Source organism: Gossypium arboreum, chromosome 10 (assembly GCF_025698485.1).
Source record: "Gossypium arboreum isolate Shixiya-1 chromosome 10, ASM2569848v2, whole genome shotgun sequence".
Taxonomy (NCBI): domain Eukaryota; kingdom Viridiplantae; phylum Streptophyta; class Magnoliopsida; order Malvales; family Malvaceae; genus Gossypium; species Gossypium arboreum.
In genome coordinates this window covers 9,658,827-9,669,348 of record NC_069079.1, presented here as the reverse complement: position 1 = coordinate 9,669,348, position 10,522 = coordinate 9,658,827, and the positions used below count along the sequence as shown (strand labels likewise).

General features: G+C 31.6%; 1 protein-coding gene across 1 annotated transcript; it reads left to right on the top strand.

Annotated features, from left to right (window-relative positions):
* The first annotated feature begins 8,211 nt into the window (after positions 1-8,211).
* Positions 8,212-9,815, top strand: LOC108488451 (F-box/kelch-repeat protein At1g80440-like). The gene has a single exon (XM_017792730.2). It carries the CDS (start codon positions 8,444-8,446, stop codon positions 9,503-9,505), a length of 1,062 nt encoding a protein of 353 aa, XP_017648219.1. The 5' UTR covers positions 8,212-8,443; the 3' UTR covers positions 9,506-9,815.
* Positions 9,816-10,522: the final 707 nt, after the last annotated feature.

The window sequence follows — 10,522 nt, the reverse complement described above, 5'->3', positions numbered from 1 at the left end:
GAGCCAAGTAGGGGGGAGTTGATAAACACACTAATTTACATAATTATTGTGTTTAATTTGGTTTATTTCTGAATTAATCCCAGCTTAATTGGTGTTTTTTATGATTTAATCTTGTCAGGGATGCAATTGGTCAAAAACGAGCAAAAAGGGTCCAAATTGAAAGACAAATCGTTGAGTTGGGGCCAAATCATAAAGATGGGAAGGCCAAGGATTTAACATCAATTTTGACTTTATAAAAATCTAAAAATAGAAGATATTATTTTGTTTTATTTAGTTTTATTATTTATTATTTATTTTATTATTTTAGAATAGGCTATTTTTAGTAACCCTATGTATATAAATAGGGGCTTTTAGTTTCCTAGAAGGATCATCCTTTAATTTTTGTATTCCTTCTTCTACTTGGAATAGAATTACTCTCTCTCTTGTATTTCATTTTTCAATTTGGAGTTGGAATATCATTTATTTTCTCTTCAATTTGACGTTGCATTTTGTAGCTTTGTCTCCAATTTTTGTTTCTTTTCCACAATTGGGTCAATTGCTCTCCAAGTCCCCTTTCCTTTCGAAAATTCCATCATCCTTCACACAAAGCCAAAACACAATCCACAACCTTCAAGCATGATTAAATTCATGTCACACTAAACCCCTTTCAGCTTTAAGCCGGTGTTAACCCCGTCAAAAACCCGTGAGTTACGAACCCGAGCTGTTTAACTCCCACTTTTTGATATTTATTGTTTCTCCGGATTAAGAGTATGACTTCGTCAACTCACAAAGTCAAGTCAATACTAAGTCAAAAAGGACGTTGTTTGAGTTAGTGTGGCTAGACGTACAGTTGGAATTCCGAAAGGATCGATTGTCTACTTGGTTTTCCGTGAGCACATTGGCGTGCCAAGTGGGGATTACTGTTTGGTTCCGTCAAGGAAAGTAGTAACCGGATTTAAATGTCTCGAGCGTTTGAGGGCATTGGTTCGAGCTAGGCTCTTCTAGAACGCAAAGCTGTCGGAGTTCTAAATCACGAACGTTTCGTAGGTTGTTAGATCGATAAGGGTTAGTTATAGGACGTTCCATAACTAATTTACATAAGGAAGAGTTGGTGTCCGAGGCGTCCTTGGTAGCTATAACTAGCTTATTGGAAAAGAGGAGTTCACCTAATTTCAAGGATCGGGTCAAAGACGGAAAAACCCGTGCTTAAGGCTGAGCTAAGTTTAATTGATTTTTCTTCAATTACTTCGTTGTTTTTTTATTTCATCTTTTACTTTTTACGTTTTTTTTGTGTTTATTTTAGGTTTCATATTTTATTCCCCCCCAAACATCGCGGGCACGACAACTGCCCAGACATAAATCTGATCTAGAGATAAACAATTTTCAGTAAACCCAATCTCTGTGGGATCGACCCTACTCCCTATACTGCTTTAATTTGAAAATTAGGTGTAGGTTTATAATGGTGGAATCAACAGCCATCATGATCTTTCATGATAAATTAAATATCGTCCATATAATCAATGTGGCCCAAATAATTAGTTTAATAAATTATCAACACTTTAAATATGAAAACTATCTTCATACAAATTTAGTGGGTAAGAGTGTAAACACTTCTAATACCGAATTAACAGTTCATATTTTTCAACTGAAATTTAATAGTACTCAAACCATATTACCAAAAGAAAAAAAAGAAAGAAAATTCATAATGTTGCAAAACATGCATGGAATTCACGTTGTTTGTTTTCCTTAGAGAAAATGTAAAAACTAATTTCTAATTTTTCGAAATTTTGGAATTACCACTAAAACCAAACTTTTTAAGTAAAAGATATTTTGGGTAAATTCTTATTCATTTCCTTACGTCATCCCAAGTGTGAACCGACCAATATCAATTATTGCATTTGCTTCCCACTAATATGAGTCCAATTCTTGAATTCTATATGTTATTACAAATAAATATACTTACATCATTTGTTAAATGTTTTACTTTTATATTATTTTTCCTCAAAATAAAAAAATAATTTCTTTTATATTTTAAAATTTAGTAAAAGCTATTTTTAAATATAATTTTAATTTTTAAATAAAAATATGAAAAAGTAGAAAAATATGCTAAAAGAAAGAATTGGAAAACTGAAAAGCATGTAGGAGAGAGAGAAAAAAACAATGTGAAATTTTGTTATTAGTCTCCCGGTCAATATATTTTAATTTAATTATTTTTAGTCTTTGTAAATTTTAAATGGGTAAATTACATAATGTTGTTCTTGTTTTGATAATTTTAAATTGATCACTGTTATTAAAAAATTGTGATTTTTTTTAACTTTTGATTAAAGTTAGTGATTTCTTTATAATTAATTTAAAATACATTTTAATTTATTTACAAATTACAATATAAGAACCACTAATCTTTATCAATTTCCATCCCTGCTCCCATCACTAAAGCAGCAGTGTAAAGTGGTTCTTATGGTGCAATGGCGGGGGAGTGAGGAGCGAGAAAAAGATTATTTACTTGTGGTGAGTAGCTCCAAAACAATTGTACGAGTTACTTAGCATATGAAACAGATTTTATGGTCAAAATGGAGAAACTATTATAGAAATTAAGCAAAAAGAAACTAGTAAAATCAAGAATTTAATTTGGTTTTGGAAACATGATTTCTTGAGGAATTTAATACTAGACTTAAATTTGTTCATGACTCATGAGAAGTTTGGAATAAAGAGAAGCCTTTTTTAGGACTGAAACAGTATTAGTCTGCAATAATAAATCCAACCAAATTTGGTTCTTTATTTCCGAAAAGACAAAAAAGTAATTAATTTTAATGAAAAATATCCCAATTTCCTTGCATACTCTCACCATAGAAATCACCTTATACAAGGGGATGGGTGGTGATGAGAATCGGTGATTTTTATAGTGGGTGTTAGGCGGTAATAATGATTGGTAGTTCTTATATTGTAAGTAAATAAAAAAAAGAAGAAGTGTTTTGAACTAATTATAGTGTTGAAACCATTTTTGAAAAGAACGGGAATCGCTTAGGTTTTGAAAACGAAAGAACGGGAGTCGCCACCAATCCTTTTTGATGAGGTGTGATCAGATCACCTCGTAAAAGTGGTTGTTTTTAATAAATGATTTGATTTATTTAAACCACGATTTTGGCCCACAAAATTTAGAAAGACGGGTTCCGGAGTCGGTTACGCATGAGGAAGGATTAGCACCCTCGTAACGCTCAAAATTGGTACCTAGTTGATTAATTAGAGTCTTAGTATCGAAAATTTAAAGACTTGAAAGACTTTAAAATACGATCCCTTTTTTTGTAAAAACGCTCGAATGTTAAAGGCCTTCTCGTCTCGAAGTAATAAAATGTCACGTCCAGTAAGTTAGGACACGACATCTCGAACTTTGAGAGTGAGCTTGCCTTTATTTAAAATTCATGTATTTTAACCTTTTTTAAAAGGATGTTCGGTTATTTAGGGTAAACGAGAAAAGTCAAAACCCAATAAGTTATGGCACGTTTTCTCGAATTTTCAAATACCGAATATTGCCTTTATTTGCAAAAATTCTTATCTCGAGATAACAAGATGTCATATTCAGTAAGTTAGGACACAACTCCTCGTATCTCCGAGGGTAAGCATTTATTCAAAACTAGTATTACAATTCAAAAGAATATTCCATTATTTAGGTTAAGTGAGAAAAATCGAAACCCAATAAGTTAAGGCACGATATTCTCGAATTTCCAAATACGGAACATTGCTTTTATAAAAGAATTAATTTTAGGTTGGGTAAAAGTTAGTATAACATAAGTTCGTAATAAAATGAGATAATAAAGGATGCATAAACGAATACAAATTTCGGTATTAACAGGCATAGCAGAATGAACATAAAGCGAATGTGAATGATAACGATGAAAGCAAAAATAAAATAAATGAATAAAACAGAGAAGCTAAAATAAGAGAGAAATAATAAATAAGCTAAAAGTATTTGAAAAAAAACTAGTTGTAAATAAATAAAGATTATGTGAAACTATTTAAAAGATAGTAATAGTGATGATAGTAATAATAATATGAAAAATAGAACAATAGTAAAATAATGATATTAATACCTAAATACAAATAGATATATAATACCTAAAATATAATAATAACAAAAATATAAATAGATAAGAAATATAAATAGATAAGTAATAAGAAAATCAATATAGATGAAAATATAATAGAAATAATAATACGATAGTAATAATGATAATAAAAATTAGTAATAATAATAATATGTTAAATAAAAAATGATAGTGACAGAAATATAATAATATTAATGGTAATAAAATAAATAAGATGGTGATAATAATAATAATAATAATAATAACAATAATAATAACATAACAAGTCAAAGTAGAAAATAATAATATGTTAACAAGAGTAATAATCATATATATTAATAACAAAATGATGACATGTTAATAAGGATAATAATAATAATTAATAATTAATAATACTAAATTAATTAACAATAAATTAATAAGTAAATGAATACAAAAAGAAAATATATAATATAATAATAACAATATGAAATTAATTAGTTTAAGACTAAGATAATAATAATAGTAATGATAATAATACAAAAATAGTAATAACGACATTAATAGAAATAATAACAGAAATAGTAATAATAATAGTGCTTGAATAAAATAAATATAAATATAAGTATAATATTAATATTAATAATATATTTAATTGATAATAAAATAACAAAAGTAACGGAAAGGATTAAATTGAATCTAAAAACGAAGTTTTAGGGCAAATTTGAAATAAATAAAGAATAAAAGGGCCAACTTGAATGCGCGAATAATAAGGAGGGACTAAAGGAGAAAATATCCCCACCCTCCTAAACGCAACGTTTTACGCGGGACCAAAATGAAGTAAAAATAAAATTACAAGGCAAAATTAAAAAATACGAAGGATTTAATTGTAAAATTGTAAAAAAGCGGAAGGGCTAAATGTGCAAATAGCCCCTTTATAAAAAACACGCGGATCCTGGAAGCGAGTCGGGTCAGTGTGCGGGTCATGAGGCAAAACGACATCGTTTTGGGTGTTTAAGGCCAGTCCCAAAACGACGTCGTTTTGGTGGCCTATATAAGTCAGATTTTTTTTTTAAAAAAAAGGTTCATTTTCATTTGTTTTAAAAAAATCCTTCCCTCCCTCTTTTTTTTCTTTGCAGGGGGCTAAGGGTCCGGCGAGGTTTCCGTCCAGTCACCACTATGGCCCGCCACCGCGCGCGGTGGCCAGAACTCAAAAAAGATACCTTTTTATTTTTTATTTTTTTATTTTTTGATATGCTTTTAATATATGTATATGTAAAAAAAAAGAATGAAAAAAAAAGGAAGATTCGAAAAAAGAAAGAAAGAAACAAAAATCACCTCTTTTCCATTTTGATTTTGTTTTTTGTTTTTGCTCTCTTTTTGATGTTCAATCTCGATTATTATGCGTTTGAAAAATATGTTGTTTTCATTGATAAAGAAAAAAATCTCCTCCCATTCGGTTCTTCCCTTGGCTTTTTAAAGCCATTTTACATACTTTTTTTTATTATTTTCTGTCTCTTTTTCATTTAATTTGCAGGTGCAAGTGGTGGTGACGCGACAGTGGCAGTGGCAGCAGGCATGGGCGATGGGACAGAGAGTAGTTGGACGAAGGTCAGCCATAGGGGCGGGACTAGCTAGGGTTTCTGTTTTTTTTTTTTTTTGTTTTTTTTATGGTTTGGCTGATTGGGTTTTAAAATTAGGCTTTGGGTTTGGGTAGTTGATTTAGGTTTGGGTTTTGGGTTTGTATTTGGGTATTTTAGCCCGGACAAAATTTGGGCTGTACATATAGAGAGCTCCCCAACTTTAGTTCAAAATAATAATAAAAATGCTATATCGACAATCTGTTAGTGAATTAACCAAATTTTTTATGGCAGTAACCAATTCGAGCAATTATTTAAACTATAGTGACTAAATTGGCAAAATAAAAATTAGAGTGACTAATATATGAACGACGCTATTTTAAAGTGACTTACGATATAATTTACCCTTTTAAAAATTTGAAAATTCAATCCTACCAAACAAATCAAATTCATTAAATTAAAATTTGATGTTTCTAAAATCTGAAGGACAAATATATAAATATGTGTAGTTTCATATTAATTTATTATTTTCACATAATACTAAAAAATCCTATCATTTTAGTTATTTTTCTTTAACTTAAAATTAGAATTAAAATTGTATAAAAATTAAAAATAAAACTTAAAATGGAAAGAGAAGTTAAAAAGAAAAAAGCAAGTTTAGTATTGTCACATGGAGAATTCACAGGATTCATTGAACCTTCTCCATCAAATTTATTATTGTGTTGTTATCCTAATGTTAAAATAAAAGTTGCATGCAGTAAGATTTAAGTGAGCTCCAAATTGTGGCTAAAATGCATGACATTTTCGGATAAATTATTTTACTGCTTGAATGCACGTTTATATAATCTAATTGTAATTTTGTTCCTTAATCAATAAAATAATGGTTCATGGAAATATTACATATTAATCCTTAAAACTATAACAAATAAAAATATAGATGGATCTAAGCCCTAAGCATCTCCAAGTCTCACGTATCATTAAGGAACTTATTCTGTCATTGTTAGAGTTGTGTGACTCAAATTCTAAGAGATTTCTTACAAGTCAAGTTAAACAAAATATATCTTCTTTCTAGAAGATTTAGTATTTATGAGAATAATATATTTAGCATTTATTAGCGTAATATATTTGACTTTGATTAGAATTAGGTTTTTTCAACCTATAAATAGATGTAGCAAAAACTCCTTTTGTAATTCATTTGAATTCAACATAGTGAATTTTATTCTCCTTTGCCCGTGATTTTTTCCCATAAGGGTTTCCCGTGGTTTTTGTATGTATTTTTTTATTTTATTTTATTTTATTTTTCACAGTCATAGGATTAGATTTTTAGTTTGACAAATTGCGTTACCTTAGGTGATTTTTTATGTTCAAATCCTGCCTAAATCAACCTAGTCTTAAGAACTAAAAATTCTTACAAAAATTCTTTAAGACATTGAGTGTTTAAGTAAATGCTCTCAATAGTAATCAATTACTATGAATGATTACAACCGAGTCCATACAACTAAGGGGGAAGGCCTCTATTTATAGTTGAACTCTCCCAAAACCAACGGTATAAATTGAGTTGCACCAACGTCGAGATTAAAGTCTATCTACAATTAAAAGTCCTAAGGGATTTAAAACTCTATATAATTTTATTCATTTAGGTTTTACACTATTTACTATGATAATTCTAGTTTGACTAGAGTGTTTCACTGGGTCACTAATGCTTTAAGTATATGGGTTTCTCCATGGGTTCCACGAATCAAGTTAATTTAAGCGGGTCAAATAAACCCCATTTCGTAAGTTGACCTCTATACGATGCTTTGTGCGCAATGATCATGAGTTTTGATCTATAACCCGTAACACTTGAATGAATAATGATCATATGTTGTATCATACATACCCTGTTCCAAGTCGTTAGTAGATGAAATTTTATTATTTATTTTATTATTATTTTACTTTTCAATTTTATGTTTTCTTTTTAAATATTAGAAAGTAAAACTAATATGTGTTTACATACAAAAATGCAATAATAAAAAAATATTATTTTCTATACATTATTGGTGAAAATTCGAACTAAATGTTACAATCCTCTAATTTCATGTATAAGTTTCTAATTTTATTTATTATTATCTTGAGATGATTTTTATATGTATAATTGTATTGTGTGCCTATCAAAAATACTTTCTGTTTTAATTATATATACTCAAATAATTTATAAAAATTTGTGTGACAAAATTAAATACAGTAAAAACAAATATATTTATATTTTAAAATAAGTCCTATAGGTGCTGGGATGCCACATGCCAGCTCAAAGCCTGAGGAATCCATTGGAACATTTTTCATTTTTTAAAGAGTATATATAGCAATACCAACAGCAGTAGAATCCATTGAAGCCATATATAATATTACACTTTGTTAAAAGAAATATTGACTTGACTTTGAGCTGAGAAAATGCCTTTAAGAAGTAGCAGCAACTGTCTGTGATATAAGACATTTTGTAGATTAGATCAAAGAAATCATGATTTCATTTCTGAAAGCAAAAGTCTTTTAACATTTAATATTTGCATTTTGAAGTTAAAAGATAAGTTTGAAAACAGCGTAGCATATTAACAGACCAACGGCCCAATGATACAATGGTCTCCCATTGTCTATTCGATGCCTGTCTTCTTCTTCAACTTGCACTCATCCACTTCCCTATAAGAACCTCTCAATCTCTATTCTCTCACCCAAAACTTCAATCCTAATTTGCTACTCTATCCTCAATTTCCTTTTAAAAAAACCAACACTTTCTCCTTTTTTTTTTTTTCCTAAGAAAAAGAAAATTTACATTTGACTCGTCAGATCATGGAGCTCATACCTGGTCTTCCTAATGATATAGCCCTTCAGTGTTTAGTTCGTGTCCCTTACAACAAATTTTCCAACATTTCATCAACTTGTAAAGATTGGAAGGTCGAAATTCATTCGCCTCCGTTTTTCCGTCAACGAAAAGCCGCTGGGTGTACTAAAAATGTCATACTGATGACCCAAAGCCGAGTCAACCCGATTCAAAATTCGGGTCTGAAATGCCAGGCCATGCCTGTTTATCGGATCGTGCTTTGCGAGCCTGACACCGGTGACTGGTGTGAGCTGCCACCGGTTCCTGGGAGTTCCGATGGGTTGCCGATGTTTTGTCAAGTTGTTGGAGTGGGGTCAAACCTTGTGGTGATGGGCGGGTTGGATCCAGACACTTTTGATGTCCGAAACGAGGTCTATGTTTACAATTTTTTATCGGCCACTTGGCGGCGTGGGGCTGACATGCCAGGCGTAAGGAGGATCTTCTTTGGATGCGCATCGGATTCGGATCGGATGGTGTATGTCGCCGGTGGACACGACGAGGAGAAAAACGCATTGAGATCAGCAATGGCGTATGATGTGGCAGCCAACAAGTGGGTCACATTGCCTGACATGGAAAGAGAGCGTGACGAATGCAAGGGGATCTTCCACCTAGGAAAGTTCCATGTCATCGGCGGATATTGTACAGACTGGCAAGGCCGATTCGGAAGCAGCGCCGAGCATTTCGAGGTTGCCACATGGAAGTGGAGCCCAGTGGAAGAGAACTTCTTAAGACAGGGCATGTCTCCCAGAACCTGCGTGGCAACTGATGGAACATTATACATGTGTAGAGGGGGTGATGTGGCAAGACTTGAAGCTGATACATGGAAAGCAGTAGCTGTGCTGCCAACTGAAGTATACAATACAGCTCATATAGCCGCATGGGAAGACAAACTATTGGTGATTGGTTCACAAGGCTTCGGTCAGCCCCACACCGCTTTTGTGTTAAATTTGAGAAATTACATGTGGACAGGAATGGACGTGGGAGATGAATACTCTGGTCATGTTCAATCCGGTTGCTATTTAGAGCTGTAAATGAAGTGTAAAATAGTTGGGTTGCTTGTTTTTCCAACGGGGTCATTGACCGTAATGTACATACATATGAAACACTAGAGCTTTTTTTAATTTGTCCTTTGCCCTTTCCCAAGTGTCAATTTCATTGTAAATGGGAGTTTTGATGGGTCAAGTGTGGGTAAATAGGATAAGGTGATGACTATGAAAGTCATTTTCCCATCAGCACTGTTTTGGAGAAAAAGTGAAAAGGCGTCGAGAAGAAGTCGTCCCTGTTAACAGAATTGAAATAAGCGAAAATGAAATGAGATAAGATTAGAGAGGTAAACAAAAATTTTGGGAAATACGGCACCACCAACTTGGAAATGTCACTGTCTAGTGCATTGCTGCAGTGCCCATAAATGGGGGCAATCAAGCAGCAATATGAAAGCCCACTGCCCTGTGAAAGCCTGGTACATAGAACGTGTACTCCGCTCCGGTATTTCTTCTCACCTCGTTTTGCCCTTTAAAACAGGTCCAAAACTATGGTCTGGAGCCATCGTTTTGCCAAAATAATACGCATCACGTTGGGAGGTGTATTCTGAGATGTATCAAGGCTAGAGAAATTTTTTGATAATGGGAGGTGACTTACAACATAAAAATTAAGAGGTTGTTAGTTATTATTATTATTAAAGAGAATTGATTTAGGGTGAGAATGTGTATCATATTAATTAAAATTCTTTTAAAAACATATTTTTATTGGATACTTAAAAAATAAAAAATCATTTTAATGTAATTTAAACTTTTTTTTTGTATGAAACCTTATATGATAGCCTGACGGTCAATAATATTTATCATCTCAGGTGTGGTCTAGATTTGAGTCGTATTTGTCGTATTTTTGTTTTAAAATAATAATGAATTCTAATTTTATAATAAAAAATAAAAGAGTACGAGAAAAAATTATTTTGAAACGTTCTAAAAAGGAAAAATATGGGAGAAAAAAGTCTAATTAGTTCAGTTATAAGGAGGACAGGTAACAAGGTTTTTATTTAGGAAGTTGGT

Excerpts from the sequence above, each read along its gene's own strand:
- LOC108488451 (XM_017792730.2), top strand. The coding sequence starts at position 8,444 with ATGGAGCTCATACCTGGTCTTCCTAATGATATAGCCCTTCAGTGTTTA.